Genomic DNA, 20,932 nt, shown 5'->3' on the forward strand with positions numbered 1-20,932 from the left:
GTGGCATCAGCTGGCGTTGCCCAGCGTGATTTGTGGGGCTGGGCCCCAACAGTCCAAAAAAACCGAACTGGCTGCCTCCTGCGAGGGGCTCGCGCCAGGCGAGGTGCTAGCCCCGTATCTGCCATGCAAAACGAGGGAGCTTTATGAAGGAATCCGTCTTGTAAAGCCATTGGTCCTGGTCATCAGCCTCTACCCAATGCTTTCGTGATGCTGCCGCTGATCTATTTGGGAAGTTGGCTGGCTGGCGAGGCAGAGCCTCTCCTCAAAGCCTGGCTCCCACGGAAAATATGCTCAGTGCAGCCGCGTGCATGAATGAAAACGCCGCCGGGCGCTTCTAGTCGGGCAAAATGCAGCCGACAACTCCGCTCTTCCTGTGCGTTCTCCTGTCCCAGGTAGGGAAGAGGGGGCTGCTGGGCGCGCCCGAGCCCCTTTTCTGCATTCCGATTGCCTGGCGCGGGCTAGGCGAGGGGGCTTTCGTAGGGTTGGGAGACTCCGGGTGCGGCGGCGAAGACAGCTCGGGGGCTCAAAAGGGAGGTCATTCCCAGCCCCTGAAATCCTAGGGCGGTTGGGAGGGGGGCTGGCGGTCTCCCACTCTGGCTTGTGTGTGTGTGTGTACGTTCAGGAGAGGTGGAGAGACCTCCGAGTCCTTTTTTATGCAAGCAGGGGCGACATTCTCGCCTACATCGACTGGGGTAACTTTGATTCGCCTCCTCTGTGGGCTCATGCATTGGCGAGACTCAGTTGGAGGCGACTCCAAGGAGTCGTGGTTTCCCCCAACCCAGCGCCGATCCGGGAAGCGCAGCTCGGGTCCGGACTGCGGGCTGCCGGGCTGGAGAGGCCGACCTGGTATCTCTGACTTCCCGGGGCGCCCGGGCCCCCTCGCCCGGCCGGGCGGCGCGCAGGAAGCCGCCTCGGGCCAGCCGACCGCCGCAGCCCGGCTGCCGCTGTCGCTCAAAGGCGCCGGCCGCGCCCGCATCGGGGTCCATTGCCTCCCTGACCTCGGGCCCATAAGGGCCGAGCTCAGCCCTTCGCCCGGGCGCAGTCCCCGCAAAGCCCCCTCCCTCTTGCTCCCGTTTTGTCTAGCTCTCTGGAACTACCGCCCGAGCCTCGACTGCCGCTTCTGCGGTGCTCGAGGGCGGCGCGGAGCGCGGAGAAAAGTTCAAGCCTTGCCCACCCGGCTGCAGCTGCCTGTTAACCCTCCGAGCGCTGAGGCACCAGGGAAGGGCCGGCCACCCGGGAGACGGGGGGCGATGGAGACTTGGTCCTTCTGCAACCGCCTCTGAGATCTCAGGAAGTTTGTGTGCAGGAAAGGAGGCCAGGCTGGAGGTGCTGGTGGCTGCAGGCTCAGCCCTGCTCTGGGGCCCGTTTTCTGACAGCACGGTGACCCAGTCCCCCTGGCCTTCCTGGCAGCCTACGGGACATGGCATGTGCTGGCAGCCTACAAGTGGGTGGATGAGACCGGGGGCAGGGCCAGGCAGAGAGGAGGGAAGGAGTGCCCTGGGGTGCTGGGAATGGGTGTCGAGTTCCTGGCCAGGACTGCTGGATGCCAGGGCAAGAGGCACACACATGTGTGAGGGTGTGAGTGGGGTCGGGGGTAGGGAGGGTAAGGCCACTGGAGTCCCAGGCAGGGGCTAGCTGGACTGCAAAGATGCAGTGGAGCCTTCTGAGAGGGGGGACCAGGGAGGCATCCACTTTAGGAAATGGGTCAGTGTCCCAGGAAGTGGTAACCATGGCAATGACTCTGTGTGGGGTGGATGAGGTTGGATGATGGTGTCTGGAGACAGAGTAGGGTGCCTGGCTGGTGAGTCCAGTCCCAGCTCATGACTGCTTTCTTCCCTGGATCCACAGCCCTCTACAGTCATACTCTTCCCTACTAGGGTTTTGGGCTGATCCTCTTGAGGTCCCTGTAGCTTTAAGTCCTGCCACAAATCCTGTGCCTGTCTGTGAGCCAGTTTTCTAGACTTTCTGGACTCTTCACTATCTCTGAGGAGGCGTGTGTATATGTGTACGTGTGTGTGTGATATGTGTACGTGTGTGTGTGTATCCTAATTTAGTAGGGTGGTTCAGAGCATATCTCTGATTCAGACAGATCCCCTCTGCTGTGTGCTGGTGGTACCACCTGGGCAGCTTGCTTAGTCTCTTTGAACTTCCAGATTTTCCATGGTGGAGTAATTCTGTCACCTTCCTAGGACTGCTAGGCAGATTGGATTGCATTCAACAGGATGTCCTTGGTAATGCGTTTAGCACCAGGCCTAGCACTCTGGGAGATTTTCGTGTGTGGGAGCCCTTACCACCACCTGACCTAGGACTTTATAGCCCTCTTCTCCATGGACATGTCTGACCTCAGTTTGGATTCCAGGGTTCTGTCTTCCTCTGAGCAAATCAGACCACATGACAGCACCCAGCAATTCCTGTGCTCTAGGGGCTGACATGATGCCTTTTGCAAAGCAACTGGTGTGTCTCTTCTCCCAGGACCTGCCTGGCACAGGTGGCTTTTGAAGGCTGTTGGCTCTCTCAGTTTCTTTAGGGTGGAGGAGCAGAGGTTTTACCTCGAATTCAATTGCCTTCCCTGAGAGGCTTATTTCTCTCTTACACTGTTATTCATAATCAGAGCAAATGTCCACCTTAGGACAGTAACTGATATCCTGGTAGCAATAGTAGTACCTTGCAGGGAAATCATTGTGGTGCAAATCAGTTAACCGGCAAGAAGTTCAAGTGCAAAGCTCTGTGTGACATAGTGAAAGGTGGGGAGAGTCTGGGAGCCTTTGAGCCTACAAGCAAAAATAAAACTTTTCCCAGGCAGACAGAAAACATAAGAAAGGGGAAAAACAATGTAATAAAGCAAATTAGTCACTTGGCCTTAGTGGTGTTCAGGCAAGTACGTGTGTGTTTTTCTACCACCGTTGAAATACACTGGGTCTGGTTTTGGAAACCATCAATCTCTCTAAGTTTACTGGCTAGGTTGCTGTTTTAGGCATTTTGGAAGAGGGAAGAGGAATTCAAAGCAACAATGGCTGAAAGCTGGCAAAGCAGAGAAGCAGTCACCTCTCTTCTCCCCTGGGGCATTTTGGGAAAGGCAGTCCCAGAAGCGGCCTCTGGAATTTGGCTATGGTAAATAATGAATGCAAAACAAATCAAGAGAGGCGTGAGCTAGAAATTCCACTGCAAAATGTGATTCCTCCACCCCCAGCCCGATTTGGGTGTCACATCTAGCCAAAAGCTCCAACAATGAATGAGTAATCTCCCAAGAATTAGGACTGTAGGGAGTGGTCCAGGTTTGGAGAGCTTGGGAAGTGACTAAAACTATTCCATGGCATTCTGAGATGTTGGTTTCAGATGGGGAGGTTTTTCTTGGAGTCAGAATCTTGATTTTCAGATGTTAAATGAGAATCAGTGTCTTCTTATGCCCCTGCAACTTCATATATTGTATTTTAAGGGCAGAGTTTACTCGCAGAGCCCTTTTGTTGGGGAGGAAGGATAGTGAGCATTGCCGAGGGATCTCTTGCTCTGAGATGGGCTCAACATGTGACAGCCTGTAAGATTCCAAGAGCGCTGGGGAAACAGAGCTAGAAGTGGTGAAAGGAATTGCAAAGTGGTAGCGTTCATGTATCTGAAAAGAAAAAATTTTTTTAGCAAGTCCCCAAAGAGATTTAATAAACTGCAAGGCTGAATATGTGATCTGGAATTTATGTAATGCCACAGTCTACATTAGAAGCCCCAACAGTCATCTTAGCTAATATCTCCCGCTCTGCCTCCCTCCCTTCTCTCCTTTTCTATCTTTAGCCTGTGGGTTTTCCATTAAATAAAATCTTTTTTCCCCCCTAGAAATATCCTCTCTGTGTTACAGCAGAATTGCCCAGCAAACCAGTGCACTCAGTAACTGCATTATCTAAAAGGACCAGTATTGGGGTATGAACGTTGAGTCTCAGTCTGAAGTTCACTGTTGAGGTAAAAGTACAGCTGGTTCCTTGAGAATATCTTTCTTTCCCTCCTTCCAAAAGACAGTTGCTTGGGGAGTCCAGTTAACTTCTGTATAGTGGAAGCTAAAGAAAAGGATGAACTATGGATTCAATTCACATCTGAATGACAACAGCCAACAGTCGTTCATATTTCTGTGTTTGTGTGTGGGCTCATCTCTGTGTGTTTTGATCTTGTTTTAATACCTGTTGAAAAATTTCTCCAGAAGAGGGCTCCATCCACAGCATTACAAAATTCTAAGTCGACCTCTCATATTTTGAGGAATTTCAGTGTAAAAGCTCCATCAAAACCAAACTAAAGTGTTCTCCTTATTTTCAATTCTTTTCTACAAGCTCCCCCAGTGAGAAGTCCTATCATTTTGCACAAATTATCTTTCCTTCATTTTTTCCCAATTGTCGTTATTCTAATTCTATTTTACTCTCCAACTATCTATCCCCTCTGAGGGTTAGAGCAGGGAACGTTTCGAAGACCCTGGTAGACAATGCAATATGAAATGTGAGGAAGTTCTGAAATTTCCTGGCATTTGACTCTGGTTGAACCTGATTTTATTCTTTAGGCAACCAGACACACAGCAGGCACAGTTCTACGTGTGAAAGGAGGCAATCTTCCCCATTAGGTCACTGCCCAGAAAAGCGAATCATTAGCCAGGTCCACTCACCCTGCAACACCAGTTGAAAAGGAGAGGGAAGTAGCGGCCTGTCATCCAATTACAATAATCACTTGAGCAGAATCAATCAGATGACCACTGGTTTTTGCATTGTTTCCACTTTGCTGTCAGCAAGGTACCCACACGCCTGGGAGACTCTGACCCTCCTGAAGGATGCTGCCAAAACAATTCTCTGCCACTTGTCTCCTGTGTAGCCTCTGGGGACCTCAGGCCTGGCTCCCCATGTCTGCACAGACTGTACAAGTGATGACTGGCTGGACTGTGGGAGCCCCGCACCGTCACCAGATATGAAGTAGTGGGTTTATTCTAGGGTTAGGGGGGAAAGTGCCTTCTTTCTCTACTGAGAGAAACAGCTAAGGGCAGGCTAGGGAGAAGAAATGACATTTCAAACTTGCAATGCAGACTGAGGCAAGGCTCATGGAGATGAATGGGTCACCTTTTGGCTTAGCAGGTTGAACCTTCAAGATATCTGCTTGGTGGGGCTGAACGGCATTCATCCCAATTCTGTAACTCTTGTTTCCAGGGGGAAGTTGCAGAGTAGAAGCCACAGGCCAAATGAAGCTCATGGATGTATCCTGTTTGGCCCCAATGTTTTGAAAAGTAGGATATTGTATATTTAAAAACCAACAACATGTTTCCTGCAGTTCTTAAAATGTCAGAAGGTCAGGCAGCCCAAGAACACATTCCCGCAAGGCCACACTTCCCTGGAGCTGAGTCACTGCTGCCCCCTTTAGGACCTGCCTTTGTACTTGGCCACAATCCCTGCCACTCCCTACTACCCACCCGTTCCACTGTACTCATTTATTTCACCTCCTTGCCCAGGTAGGCATTTGCATCAGGAGCTTCTGGTTTTGCACATTTGGGGGCTTGATCAGATTGATGTTGCCCATCTTTCAGTGATAGGCTATTTGAAAAGGAAGGGCCCCTTTTCGACCACTCTGTTTGAACCATCTGGATGTGAACTTTGAAAGAACAAGACCAAGGGGCATTCCTCCCTGAGAACGCTACTACCACCAAAAGGGCCACCCAGAGCATTGCAACACCCAGGTCACTGTTTCACGTGGGATCGTTAGCCCCAGAGAAGTGACACGTTGCAGGTCTGAGTCAACCTGAGTGCTGCGCCTCATGAACAATGTTACGCGTCAGCAGCCAAGGGGCTCTGGGACCCCTGGAGAGAACGTGGGCCCCAGTGTGCTGTGCAGAGGATCACACCGAGGGCATCCCTGCCTTGGAGGCACAGTGGCTCCCTGGGTGTTGCCATTCCAGCAGTCTTGCTCACCCACAGTAAGCACGTCGTCAGATCACCGCGGCACCCTACAGTCCTTAGTGCTGCAGGGGACTCCGGGAGCACGGAGCTAACACTCAGAGCACTCATGACCTCAGGGTGACGCTGGCTCCATAGCTCTGTTGTCTGGAGTGCTTTTATACGCGGGACATTGTCACCTCTAGTGCCAGCTGCAGTTTGCGTGGTGTTTTTATAACTGTTTTTAGCAGTTAACACCCACCACAGTCTTCATGCAGTGCTAATGCTACAATTAATGTTCTCTGGCTCCATAAATACTAGACTAATCTGTCCACTCATCCCACACCAGCAGGTGAGCCTCAGATAAGTATTGTTTTCAGTAGCTGCAGACCCCAAAGATCAGGGTAAATATAACTACATACATATACCAAAAAAAAAAAAAAAAGGCGGGGGAGGGGATTGTTTTCCTTCTGTCAGTTGCCAGAAGTCAAATTCCTGAAAATTAGCCTTAGCGTTAGGCGCGTTTTAACATGTCACGTCTCATTTCAAAGGGCCTCAGCAAGTGTCACCCCTTCTGCTACAGAAGCACAAAGCCCCTGTGTCTCCCAGTGGAGCCGGGCCAGGCTGGGGTGGAGGGAGCAGCTGCCGAGCTGAGCGCAGCCATGCACATGCCTGGGCAGGGCCAGGAAGTGAGCTCAGCCTCTGGGGGAGCCTGGGGACCCCGCAAGGAGTGCGGCAGCCTCTACTCCTGCCTAACCCGGCCTCCAGGCCAAAGTCTCCTTCCTAGGGGTTGGCAGGGACTTGCTTTTCCATGTGCCACGGGAGATGGTGCCTGTGAATGCCTGAAGCTGGAGCTGCTGAGATAATCGCCCTGTCGATCGATGTAGGGTCTGCCGAGAGTTGCAGGACCCCGCCCGCGGAACCCACGTCTGACTTAGGCCACACAGGCACAGCTTCCAACTTCTGTAGGCTGCCGGGCATCTGGGATCGTCTAACTCAGGGGCTGCACACTATGGGCCTCTGGGCCGATTCCTGCCTGCAGCCTGTTTTTATAAATAGTTTCATTGGAACATAGCCAAGCCCATTCATTTATATAATTGTCTGTGGCTGGGCTTGTGCTGTAACAACAGAGTTGTTACACCATATGGCCCACAAAGACTAAAATATTTACTATTTGGCCCTTTGCAGAAGAAGTTTGCTGACTCCTGCTCTGGCTCAAAATTACAGCCAGAGAGTCCACAGGGAGGGAGACATTAAAGGTTTATATGAAGAATCATCCCTCCTAAGCCCCAAGTACTCAAACAACTTGACCTCAGGGACGTTCACCTGGGGCCAGATGGATTCAGTAAATGCCTGTGATATTCAGGCAGGCCCTACTGTGTGCTCAAGGAACACCTGTTAGTAAGGCTGATTCAGTCTCTGCTCTCTTGGGCCTCAGAATCCCAAGATATTCCCTGACAGGAATCATTAATAAATGATTCAAAACAGAGACAACTGCTAGAGGGAAGGAAACACAGTTGGGTCAGATCCTGCAGGTCTATATGTTTCGCTTGATGGTGCCTCGTCTTTCCCCTCTACTAAAATACAGGCTCCGTCACAGCCCATGTTGTCATCTGAGTGAATCACGGTTGGGGTCCCAGGGCCTAGAACAGAGGCCTGGCATATAGTAGGCCCTCAGTAAACATGGATGAATGCATGAATATGAGGAAGGCATCAGACTAGATGAAGAGTCTGGGAGGCTTCCCTGATGGCCTGCTGCTTGGTCCAGAGCCCGGAGGAGCAGCGAGGCTTACGGCCTCAGGAACGCCAGGGTGTGGGTGGTGGGGGAACCCCGTGCAGGAGACACTGCCGCCCAGAGAGTGGCGTGGGGAGCGCCTGGGGGTGCCAGACCCACCAGGGCCTTGTCAGCCATCTCAAGGATGTGGGTGTTCGTCCTGGAGCAATGGGGAAGTCACTGAAAGCAACGTGGGGAGGGTCCAGCATGACAAGGCCAGATTTCTATTTTGAAAAGGTAATTTGGCTGCAGTGTAGCTGGAGGATGGAACTGGATATGAGTCGGAGGAGGAGCCAGTCTGGGCCTGCGATCATGGGAAGAATCCAGGGACTCTTGTCACTCTAGACCCAGGGAGTGACAGGGCAGATGGGAGAAGTAGGCACAACCTTCTCGGAGCGTCCAGGAGACATTTAGGGGAGAATTTGCCAGGGCTTGGCATCTGGGTTTGAGATCGCAGGACAAGGGCTAGGGAGGGGTTACAGATGCAAGCTTAAGCTCTCACTCCTCCGGTTGGCAGAGAGCTGGAACCACTTGCCCCAAACAAGGAACCCAGGTGTTTGACATCATAAATGGGGTCTGAGGGCCATCTCCATGGAGATGTGAGCTAGGCTGCAGCTATGCTCCTTAGGCGAGGCATCCAGGCCCTGGTGATGCTAATGCCTGCAGACCAGTCCGTGCTTGCAGCCGGGATGGGCACCACGGGGCCTGGCAGTGCCCTTGCCTAGAGTGACTGATGTGTAGCCTCTATAATTAACCAATCTCTGAGGCTTTTCATGCAAAAGATATTTGAGAGAAACATTGCCAAGCCCTTTAATCGTTTCTTGAACATTCAATCAGCAGCACTAGAAATATTTCCTACATGAAGCAAATAATGAGCTACTCCTTTCAGCAGTCACTTTGCGAATGCTCACAGACCTTCATTTCAGCGTAGGATATAGCCTCGGCGATGCTGACATTTCTTGGTGTAGTAGCAGAATCTTCAGCTGGGTGCCGGGCAGTGGTGTCCCGGTAAAAGTATAACAACTGCTGTCTCAGAAAAAAGCCGCACAGGTTTGTTATCCTCAGAAGGTGAGCGATGTACAGTCGTCCACATGCTAAGTATTTACTGAAGCATTTGGGGAGTTCATAGGTAAACAAGATGGACAAGAAGCCCGTTCTTGTGGGTCTTGTGGTCTTCTGAGGGCCGCCAATAAGAAACAAGAAATAAATAGCTGAAAGAATACGAATTTGGTAATTACTACAACTGGAAACAATGGGAGCTAAAATGGGGTTGAAGGAGCAAACTACCCTTTCTCCTTTCCTTCCATCTTTCCTCCTTCCCTCTCTCTTCCTCCCATATTTTCTTCTCTCCCCATAATTTTTCATTTCTGGCAAGTGCCAAGAATTCTGCTAATTTGGGGATCCAGAGACGAATACTGCAACACAGCCCTGGCCCTCAGTAGGGGAAGTTCTGGAGGTGAGTCAGGGCCTCTGGTCCCCTGGGACCCAGAGGAGTCTTAGTTTAGGAGCATCAGGCAGACTTCTGAAGCTTTGAGAATCGAATCTAAATTCTGACCCAGCCTTTGCGTGCTGTGCGACCTCTGATCAATTATCCTTTTCTCCCCCCTCTTCTCCTGTTTCCTCCTGTGTCTAGACAAGAATGGAGAATACCAGTACCTGCCTAGCAGGGTGCTGGTGAGCATTAAATAAATGTATCCTCATGGCTTCATCCCATAATTGCTAATGCTGGGAGTTTAGGAATGCTGGTTGCTTTAACTTTAACACATGGTGCTGCAAGGCACTATGGTTTGAAGGTACCGGGGGGCCTTGGTCTTGAGTCTCTAACTAACAGGGGAAAAATACTTGTGTACTTAAAACTGTACAGACATTGAAAAATAAAAAATTAAGTTTGCTCCCCAGAGAAGGATTTGCCAGTTCTCATACTGTGGCTCCCCAAGGATCATTCTCCTGGGGATTTTAGGCCTCATAAAATAATTTGATCTGGTGGGATCATATCTTCTAGATGTTTCTTCCCAGCAGCTGTTCCCAGGAGGCTTTATCAGGACAGTGTGTATGTGGGTATGCTTGTCAACACCATGAGCATATTATTTAAAATAAATCAAAACAACTGTAATAAACTTGCTGTATAACTTATTGCTAAGTACCAGTTACATGCCTTGCCTCAAATTCTTATTGCAACCCTTAGGGGCAAGTCTTCGTGTCTGCATTTTATATATGATGAAAAGAAGTTCAGAGTGGGTGAGTCATCTGCCTAAGGCTACACAGCCACTAAGGACTGGGACCAGGGTTTGAACCCATGTTTTTCTGATTTCTGTGCATGTCCATTTTCCTCCATATTTCCCTAATGTACAAAAACTTGCTCCCTTGTCCCCTCAAATGATGTGAGAATTCTCTTCTTCCACTCTCTCGTTCTCTGACTCTCCTGGAGTCAAAACGGCTGCCTGCAGCGACCTTATTTTTGAATTCCTGGTCTTTAAAAGGAGGCCTGGGACCCAGACCTCCTCTCTGGATTACCAGTTACAACCTTCAGAACTGGTTTAGCTCAGGGTTATCTGTATTCTTTATTGCTGAGTCCTTGCTTTTGACCAGGAACAAACGACTCACCCACACCTTAAGCTTCCCCCAACAAGAACAGCCATCCCAGTGAGGATCGCCACTTTTCTGCAGGCTAATTCCAACATGCAGGTTAATTCTCTGGTAGTTTCCTGCCTGCCCCTGAGCCCTGAGGCTGGACGGCATCCCTCTCTGGGAGTGCCGAGGACTTGACTGTCCAAGCCAGTGCCTCCTGAGTGCCACCGTCTGCAACACTGTTTTCTCAATCTATAGGCAAATGAGAAATATGCAGCCTGTAGCTATATCCAGACACTCAGATCTATAGAGTTGCAATTGGACTGACTCTAAACTGAAGTTTATGCCTCGCTCAGTCACTCAGTTGCTCAGTCGCTCAGTCATGTCTGACTCTGCTACCCCATGGATGGTAGCCCGTCAGGCTCTTCTATCTATGGGATTTTCCAGGCAAGAATACTGGAGTGAGTTGCCATTTCCTCCTCCGGGGGATCTTCCCGACCCAGGGACTGAACCTGTATCTTCTACATTGGCAGGCAGATTCTTTATCATTGAGCTACCTGGGAATCCAAACTGAAGTTTAGTTGCATTTTATCAGATGAGTTTTCTTTTTCCTGTTAATTCAGTATAAGGGCCTTTAGTTAGGGTAGCCACTAATTCTTTGAACATCTGTTGAGTACCTGTTATGTGGCTGGCACTGTTTTATGTCCTGCAGATAGAGCAGGAGGCGTTCACAGAGCCCCTGTGCCAGATACACACACTCCCCCTCTGTCCCAGCCCTCGCCACCCGCACAATGGTCTTACCTTTTGCCTGTCAGGATGTTTATATCTGCCCCAGTCTAGACAGTTCACACTTGACCGAGTCATTCACTTAACAAATATTTACCGATCAGCAACTGTATCTTAAACATGGTGCTTGACACTGGGTAAGCAGCAGTGATTAAGAAAGACAGGATTGCCTGCCCTCGTGGAGTCTATGTTCTTATGAGGGAGAAAAAGAATGAAAAACAAATCTAAGTAAACATGATAATTTTGGAAAATGATAGTGCTGTAGAAAAAAAGTTAAAATGGGCTAGGCAGTTGTTCTGAGCTCACCCACTACTCTCTCTTGGGATGGAAAGTTCATTATTCTGATGCTATGACCTTTCTACTTTTTCGGGTTAAAACGCCCTATGATTTTTGAAATGCAGTTGGTTAATACATAGAGGGCATTTTTGTCCTTAGTGGTAAGATGCTGTTGGCAAACCTTTGTCCAGTCTCTATTTTTTGCTTTTCTTGAAATTTTGCTTTTGGGAATCCAAAACTATGACAACCAGTGATTTAAACCACAGGCAGGTAATCTCTTTCTATAAAGGGCTATCGAGTAAATATATGGTCTCTCTTGCAACTACTCAGCACTATCAATGCTGCACAAAAGCAGCGACAGACAATATGTAAACTGATGGTCAGGCCTGTGTTCCGATAAAACTTTATTTACAAAAACGGGCAGAGCTGGGTTTGGCCCTCAGGCTGTAGATTGTTCACCCCTCCTCTAGTCTAAACCATTAGCTATGTCACCAGTTGGTCAAATTGGAACAGAGCAGAGCCCAGGGATAGAGACCAGACCTTTTTCCTTGTTCTCTCGTCTCCATGAATACTTCTTTAGGACCACAAATCACTGTTGATTTCTCCTCAACTTAGATCAAGGTAAAGATGCTGGGAGTCAACTATGGAAAGCAATTCTTAGACCAGCTCTAAAATATACAATATTTAAGCTTTTATAGTAATTATCTTGACTCTAATTCTTAAGGCTTTCTTATCACCCAAAGGTATATTGGTGCTAGACCCTGTATCTTGGATTGAGTTACCCCAAATAGTAATGGAGACACAGACTTTGATGCGGGGAACTGATGTGAGAGATAATTCCAGTTCACGGAAGTCAGAACTGTGAAGCAAGAAAGAAGGGGAGCCAATTAAAAAGTGTATCTTTGAGCTGGTTATTGTCCTGGGCAACTGAGGCTCACTGCTGCTAGGGGCCCTTGGAAAGTGAAAGTGAAGTCGCTCAGTCCTGTCCAACTCTTTGCAACCCCATGGACTGTAGCCTATCAGGCTTCTCTGTCCATGGGATTTTCCAGGCAAGAGTACTGGAGTGGGTTGCCCAGACCACTTTAGAATGGTCCCTCTGCAGGATAGGAGGCTGGGTACCTATGTCTGTCCATCGGTCAGGGGTGGCCCCTGGCGCCAAAATTTCTGTCTTCCCTGCTGAGCCTTTGTGACCCTGGGGGCAACCATGGTTTTGGAAAAGTTCTTGAGCAAGAAAAATGAAGAGGCACGGCAGGTGCTTGGATGAGCAGTGTATGCCTTGGGTAGAACATGAGTTTATAAGGGATTCCAGTTGCCACCATTGGTGTGAGTTATAGAAAACTTCCTCGGTAGAGGAAATGATAAAGAAAACAGTTGTGGTGGTTGTTTTTATCAACCCTCCAAATTCAGTTTAGCACCCACCTGCAAATATGCTCTTTCCCACTAGATGGTACCGGTATGCCAAAGCCCTGGAATGCTCCCTTAGGACCTCATTTTTGGCATGTAATATTTTCCCATTACTTTTGAATAATTAAGGAATAAGCAAGTTGAGATTGGAGGAAAAGACTATGGGTGTTTGGGCCCAGAAGATGGAAGAAAAGTAGAGGTTGTCTAAATTATTACCTTCGTCCATTCATTCACCAACAGATCTTACTGACTACCTTCAAAGCACTCAGATGTCTTCTTGGCACTGGGAATACAGACGTAAATGGTGTACACACAGTTCCTGCCCCAGTGAGCTTCCATACTGGTTGAGGGAGAGACAGAAAGAAAGAAACAGTTAGACACATGGTGTCTGCCAGGTGGTGATGAGTGCTCTGGAGAATGACAAGGTGGGCAAAGGTGGGGCAGGAGAAAGCACCGCCCTTCCCGTGTCTGCCTGTCCTGTCTGCTGGTAGGTGAGAGATCATTTCCACCTGGTTCCTAAACCCAGTTCTGCCACTCACCAACCTCTTATGAGTATGTTTATGTGGTTTATTTTCAAAATGATTCTGTGGACTTGTGGAGGGCAGAAGCGGTGCTTTGCAAATTGGCGTTGATCAGCTGGAACCTACCACAGCCTAACACCCGACTCCACTTGGTACTTGTTGGCTGATTTCGTTTATCTGGAATCACTGTGAATTATTATTGTCGGCACACAATAGAGTCACATTTTACCCAAGGGTTAGATTACACAGTCAAGGTTTAAGGCAAACACAGAGTCTTCATTAACCTTGAGATCTCTTAAGTTGCCCATTAAATTACAATGTATTTGGTTTTTGTATGCAACCCTTACTGTAATCAATATGTAACAATGTATAAATGCATGCAGGGATGTATATAGTGCGTAATAAAGGATATATGCACGATATAATTTTACAGAATTTAATTGCAGTATTTAAATTGTTCTTTTTCCTTCTCTTTTCGGTGAAAGACCTGGATTTCTGTAAGTCAAATATGCATGTGATAAGACTTTGCATTCATATAAACTGGTTTCCCAATCATATAGTCCCTACCAGGCCGTGTACTGGAGGAGGGCAAGAGCTCTGTTTTTTTGTGCTCTGTCCATCTTTGGATTCCCACCACCAGTCACATGCTTTGGGGCAGAGGAACAGCAGACTAGTAATATCTGTAGTCGTGGCAGAAATGGAGGTTGACATCTCAGTAGTGCTGAATGTGAGCTGAGCCCTGTGTGAGTATTTTAGATGTATTGGTTAGCACATTCAGCCCTCCAGTGACTCTGCGGTATGTCTAGTATGATTTTAATTCCATTCTACAGATGGAGAAATTCCAGGGGAACTTGATAAAGGTCACACAGCGTTTTAGCTCTGAGGCCGAGATTCAGACTTGGGCAGTCCTCCACACAAAATGCTACGTGTTGCATGATTCTGTGGAATGGAAAGAACTGCCCAGAATATGCAAATCCATATGAACTGAAAGGAGGTTAGTTGCTGCCTAGGGCCCGGGGGAGGATCCTAATACCATTCTGGGGCAGTGCCTGGCAGGACACCCTGTAGGTTAAGAGCTCAGGCCTCGGGGGAAAGTGGAATTACAGTTTGAATCCCAGCTCTGCCCCTGCAGGGCTGGGTGGCCATGGACAAGGTTGCTTAACCCCTCTGTGCTTCAGCTGCCAGGTCTTTGAAATGAAGGCCATGATATCTATCTGATACGACTGGGATGGGGATTCAGGACAACCCTGTAAAATCCTGGTCTAGTAAACCATGAGACCTTAGAAAATGGAAGTTGATTCTTTGAAGAGATAAACGGACAGGTGTTAGCATGGCTGTTAACCACTTGCCTGTAAGCGTCACAGTCTCAGCCCGAGTTCTTCCAGAAGCAGGTTCTGAGAGGAGAATTTGAACACAGTTAATTTCATGTGGGAGATGAGCCAGGGAGAGCCATAGCAGGGTGGGGAAGCAAAGCAAGGAAGGGAGGCAGTTATGTGAAGCACCTGTTGCTCAGACAGCTGCTCCTGCAGGTACACGGGACCTCTGGGAGCTACCCCACCTGAGGGGTGTGGGGCTCCAGTTTCTGTGCCACAGATCTAGGTGGGCATTGTTCTGGAGCTGCCCCAGGTGGCATGGAGTTTAAGCGCGAGTGGATGGCTGGCTCCACTAGGGGACTCTTGTTCCAGAGAAGGCCCTCAGGGAAGAGTTGTAGGTTCTTGCAGTGGAAGCTGGTCCATTAGTGAACAGCCAGGAGGGATGTGGCCTTGTCAGTGGGCAGATGTCAGCACGTGCTGGCATCAGTATCACAAGGCACAAAACCAGTAAAGCCCAGGAACCTATATCTGAGTCAGTAATCCACATCTGAGAAGTTAAAGAGGTCAGAGAGCTAAATGCTGCAGAAAAAGACGTGCAGAAATACTTCTCAGCAAAGATGTGTTGGCACAAATGGGAAATAATGACAATTGCCAGCATTCATTGAGTATTTGCCATGTGCCTGGCTCTCCTAAGTGCTTGACAAATAAGCTAAATTTCTAGCAGATGGAAACTGGTTAAGTGACTCAGTGGAATATTACACAGGCATTAAAGGGGAAAGTTATGAAGACAGCAATGACATGAAAAAAATCACATAAGCAAGAAATGAATACTGAATAGAATGTGTGTGGAATAGGATTCTTACTAAGCAAAAAGTCTCTATATATGGAAAAGAGGTGTGGAGTCTGAAATGCTAACTGTAGCTTTGTTCATGTGATGGGTTTCTGAGTGATTTCCCCCCCCCCCTTTCAGTTTATAAATCTCCATTGATGTGTGTATATTACATTTATAATGAAAAACATAATAACCTTGAAAAGTGAAAGAAGAAAAAAATAGAATAAATAAATACTAGAGAGTCAGTGGAGGTTTTGAAGATGGGAGTAGCATAGTGAAAAATAATATTTCAGAAAAATTAATGTGGGGGTGGTGTGAAAGATGGATGGGGTCCAGAAAAACCCAAGGCAAGTCCAGCTTGTGAGCTAATGAAGGTCAAAAGAAGTGTGGAAGAGAAAGGATCAGATTTAGAGGCTTGCTGGTGAATGGACTGGTGGGGAAGAAAGAGAAAGCATGCCAGAAATGATCTCAGGACTTAAAACGCTGATTGGGAGAAAGTTAGCAACGAAACAATTAATATGTGTTGAGTGCCTCTTTGAGCCAGATTTCCTTATATCTGCTGTCTTATTTAAACCTAACAACAATCCTGTAAACTATGTTTTTAATATTTCTGTTTTATAGGTGAGGTAATAGATGGTGAGAAACGACTTGTCCAAGTTTACAGAGAATCTGAGCTCAGATAATTGTTAAATGAACTGGACGGATAAACAGATAAATGAATGGATGATGGAGGAATGGATTGGTAACCATGAGAGGGGGAAGAAGTACAGACTGTTACAATGCCAAAGTAGGAAAGAGGGAATTTCAAGGAGGAACTTGCAGACCTCTTAGAAGGTAAAGAGAGAGGGGCTGGGGAAAGTACTAGATTCTGCGGAAGAAGGAATGGCCGCTGGTGTTCTTTGAGAAGGCTGCTGCAGTCAAGAAACAGCTTAGCTGCATTGGGCAGGGGCGGGGGGGGCGGGGGGGGAGGCGGGACCTTGTGGGGGGCACCTGGGAAATGACTGGTCAGACCATGTACAAACTTAAAGACAGGCACAAGTCTAAGGAACAGATGAAGCGTCAGGAGGAGGAGGGATGTCAGAGAGTGAAGGGAAGGAGTGGGAAAGTGAAGGAGAAATAGGAAAAGGAAAAGCACTTACTGGTTAAGAAGGAGGACACCAGGCTGCCCAGGCCTGACTCTCAGCTCCCACTGCCTTTTTACCTTGAGCAAATCCTATTCAGAACTCTTTGTCCCAGTTTCTTCATTTGTTAAATGGGGGGAATAGTGACAGCTCCATCCCAGGGGCTTCTTAGGTGCTTCCCAGGCAGCGGTGGTGGTGAAGAACCTGCCTGCCAGTGCGGGTAGACACAAGAGATGAGGGTTCGATTCCTTGGTTTGGTAAGATCCCTTAGAGAAGGGGATGGCAACCCGCTCCAGTATTCTTGCCTGGAAAATTCAGCACAACGCCTGGTACACTGTATAGTCAAACTGGGCAGAGATCATGGTATTTCTGTTTTTTTTTTCTGGCCACAACTCACGGCATGTGGGATCTTAGTTCTCTGACAAGGGATTGAACCTGTGCTCTCTGCAGTTGACGTGTGTGGAGTCTTAATTATTGGACCACTAGGGAAGTTCAGGGATCTTGTGTCTTAATCATCACAATAAATCCTATTACTTGGGAAACAGTCCCAAGCTATAGATCAAGAAACTGACGCTCACTGAATGTGCCTTAAGAACATACACCTGGAAGCCCAACAGCACGCTGCTGGGGACAGCAAGTGGTCAGCTCTCCTATCCTTCAGGAGAAAACAGATTTTGTGTAACACCCTATGCATAGCTTTATTAGATGGAGATTAACCATCTGCAATTTGCAGGAAATGAGATGCATTAGGTTTCACGTTTTTTTTTCTTTTTGACCAAAGAGTTAATAAATAGAGGCTCCTCATTAAAGCAAAGTTTGGAGGAGTTTGGAAGGCACTGCAGAATAGCTGAGGGAGCCAAGTAATGAAGCACTTGGAAGATTCGGAGGGGGTAGATGAAGATCCATCAGACCCCAGAAAGCATTGTGAACTCAGCGCCCTTTCTCCATTCTGGAAAGTTTTATCCTCTTATAATTGATGCTTGGAGAAGTCTGCGCTCTGCAGACTCGGCATGAGGAATCCTAAAAGCCTTATTAACCCAGCCACTTCGCCTTCCTGAGTGTAACCCCTACCCTGGCTATTTCGGTTCAGGATTATCTGAGCCCCCAAATGTTCCGCCGGTGGGATGAAGTTCAACTCAGCGCCGCTCTCTGGTCCCTGTCCTTCCAAATCTCCCTGCCTCTCTAGGGCTGGCTGCTGGCAAGCCTGCTCGCTCCTGCCCTTGGTGAGCCGGGAACTTGCCAAGGAAGCGTTCCCTCTGAGGCTGAGCTGCCAGAGAAATTGCACACCCGGGATTGATTTTGCACAGTGTAGAAATCAGTCTGCACGCCGGGCAATAGAGGCACTGTCCCGGGTTGCAGTCCGCAGGAGAACCAGTTCAGGCTGGCTGGAGGCCCAGCGGTGCAGGGCGGCAAGCAGCTTACATCTGAAGTTAAAAAAGTAAACAGATCAACAGGTGAAATTGAGGGGTGTGTTTTGCCAGGCTGGAATGACCTTTCTCTCTGTGTTAAGGGGACTTATCTGGTGCTGCAGGTCTTTACCTGGTGCATGGTTTTTCCTGGGGGGTAGGGGCGGAGTCGGAGAGAAGCACCCCTCATTAGACACATCCCCTGCTGGCAGATGGGGCCCCAGGGAGATGTGGTTAGCCTGACGCAGTCTCTCCAAGGGCAGAACTTTAATTTGCTTTCGTGGTGAGGCTAAGAACCATCATCATCATTTGTGTTCTAACAATTATTATTTAATTAAATGACACCCTAGTGATTACTTCAGTTAAAAAGTAACATTTATGGACCATCATCTCTGTGTCAGGCACTCCAGCTAAGTATTTACATACGGAATGTCTGGTTCAAGTCTCTGAATATGGGAGTTACTGATTCCTCTCACCTTGGAGATGAGGAGTTCACCGTCTGTGGGGCTTGCTCACACAGTGTCTTCCTTCATCTCTGCTCCACCGTCAGGAGCCTGCAGGTGAGGTCTGCCATAACAGGCCTGTGCCCCAGAGACTTTTCTTCTTCAGCAAATGATTGGCAGAATTGGGACTCGAATCTGGTTCTCCTGACTCTTTATTGTTGCAGCTGTGTTGGAAGAGAGGTGGTGTTGGTTCACTAAATTCCTTTTCTCAAGCCCAGAGGAAAGAGTTTGCTGTGGATTGTTTCAGTTCTTAATCAGAAGGGCGTGGCTTTCCCACTTTACAGATGAGAAGACTGAGGCTCAGAGAGGGGAAGGCTTTGGAAGAAAGCCATTCTGGAAGTCATGGGGAGTAGAGCTGGGCCTGGTAGCTCCCCGTTCTCCCCACCCTGCGGGTTTGCCCTGCTGTCTGCAGCCTCTCCTTGCAGTGCCTCTGACAGCAGAAACTACAGCAGGTGATTTCCCAGCAGGTTCAGTGGCAGAGTGATTCTGGCCTTGGACCTTCGGACTTAGGATGAGTCATTGGTGTTGACAATTGAATAGGCTGCTGTCAATGTGATCCTGACCTGGAGGGAAGATCAGACATGACAGACTTTTGGCAGGACCAGCTCTGTCCAATCAGAACAAATTTGGGGACACGACTGAGCAACTGAACTGAACTTTCATCTTCCTGGAGGCTATAAGTTCCGATTTGCACTTTGAAAGCAACAACTTGTTAGGCCAACCTTTTGTTGCTGCCTTCCTCTGCCAGGCACAGTCATCAAAGCACAATTCTCAGGATATGCTAACATTACAGCGTTTTCTAGGGAGACCATTGTTCTGAACCAGCCTCAGGTTCTGGGGAGGCGGGGGTACCTTGTGGAGTTGGATCTCCATTTCCCTGGGGTCTTGTGCTTTGGAAAAGCATTGTTTGTTTGCCATTCCTGACTGTCACTGGTGACACCTCCAGGCTCTGAAAGGTTACAGGAAAATAACAGGCTTCTGGCAGTTTCCAGCAGATTTCCTTTCTCACCTGGGCCAGGACTGTGTCTGTGCTTCTCACTCGTGACAGGATGAGGAGAGCTTGGTTAAATAAGCATCGGCTGCTCTTTATTCAGCTACCTTTCTGATTAATGGCATCAGAAAGCCATTCATCTGGTGTGAAGATAGACAGGTGGTTGCCGTCACTACACTGTGGGCTTTTGAAGCTTGCTCTGTGATGTGATTACAGAACACACTTAGCTTGTGCTCCAGGGGGTAAGGTTGACCTTTGATCCTACTCCTCATTTAAAAATCACAGATCTTGGAAAATGAACCAATCTAGGAAGACGCTGGAAGCTGCATTTGCTGCTGAGGTTGACTGTCAAACCAATTTAACTAGCCTGCTCTTCCTAGAATTCTGTTTTTTTCTGATTAAAACAGATGACCTTTAAGCCTTTTTTTTTTTCTCTGACAATCTCTAGAGGACATCTGGTCTTTTGTGAGTTTCGATGGGAACCCAGAATCGTGCCACTACCGAGGCTTCCAAATGAGGAATGTGCACAAGGCATTGATCGGAAGAAATCCGAGACCATTATCCAAACTGAGAGCGCATGTCCTCTACCTTTCTCTCTCATGCATTCACTTAATTCATTCACTCGTTCATTTGGTCAGCATTTATAGAGAACTTACCATATGCCAGTTCTGTGATAGGAACAGTGATAAGGAGGTAGCAGAATCATAGTCCCTAAGGGGTCTTATGATTCGCAAGTTGAAACAGACTAAACAGTCAACATTGTCAAGACAGGATGAAAGGACCTGGGACCATTTATCCACTTGGAAAATCATTTAGTTTTGCTAAGTATCACCAGCCAATTTTCCAACGTGGTTGTAAAGAAGGCAGGAGGGGGTTTCTAAAAGCCTGACAGTATTTTATTTTTTGACCCCAGTTGCATGACACCTTGTGGAAAATACTGAACTTTACATACTGAGGCTTTGCACACTCCCTGTGCAAAGTAGTACCATGTGTGTATGTGCGAGCTCAGTCGTGTCTTACTCTTTGCAACCCCACGGACTGTAGCCCACCAGGCTCCCCTGTCCGTGGGATTTTTCAGGCAGGATTACTGAAGTGGGTCACCATTTCCTCCTCCAGGGGATCTTCCTGATGCAGGGATTGAACCCATGTCTCCTGCATTGCAGGCAGATTCTTTGTCACTGAGCCACCCAGGAAGCCCCCAGTAGTACTATGGTAGAGTTTAAGGTAAAAAAATAAAGAAAGGAATGATTATCGGCTTCAGGCTTTGGGAGCACAGAGCAGTGGCTGTCCTTTGCCTGGGGGAGGATAGTGAGGTGACTGAAGAAGGCTCTCTAGGGCAGAGGACGGATATTCAGATATTCGAACTGGGCCAGGAGGAATCAGCAGGAAACAGGCAGTCAGAAAACTGGTGGGATGTGCTTGCCCAAAGCCCTCAGGCAGAAGGAAGGCATGGAGGGGAGGCAGCTGGCAGTCGGGCTTGGGAGGGCTGAGTTGCTTGATGTGGCTGGAGCCCAGTGAGCGGGGCTGTAGTAGGTGAGGTCAGCAGGGG

The 20,932-nt window shown here is 48.4% G+C and overlaps 1 protein-coding gene across 1 annotated transcript in view; it reads left to right on the forward strand.

The window, feature by feature from the left end:
• The first annotated feature begins 256 nt into the window (after window positions 1-256).
• CDH13 (cadherin 13) overlaps window positions 257-20,932 on the forward strand; it is a 1,024,384-nt gene continuing 1,003,708 nt past the window's right edge. Inside the window, exon 1 of the mRNA XM_052655824.1 lies at window positions 257-392. Coding sequence (XP_052511784.1) covers window positions 348-392 — 45 coding nt within the window. The 5' untranslated portion in view covers window positions 257-347. The remainder of the gene's footprint in view (window positions 393-20,932) is intronic.

This window comes from Budorcas taxicolor, chromosome 18 (genome assembly GCF_023091745.1).
Source record: "Budorcas taxicolor isolate Tak-1 chromosome 18, Takin1.1, whole genome shotgun sequence".
NCBI classification, from domain to species: Eukaryota; Metazoa; Chordata; class Mammalia; order Artiodactyla; family Bovidae; genus Budorcas; species Budorcas taxicolor.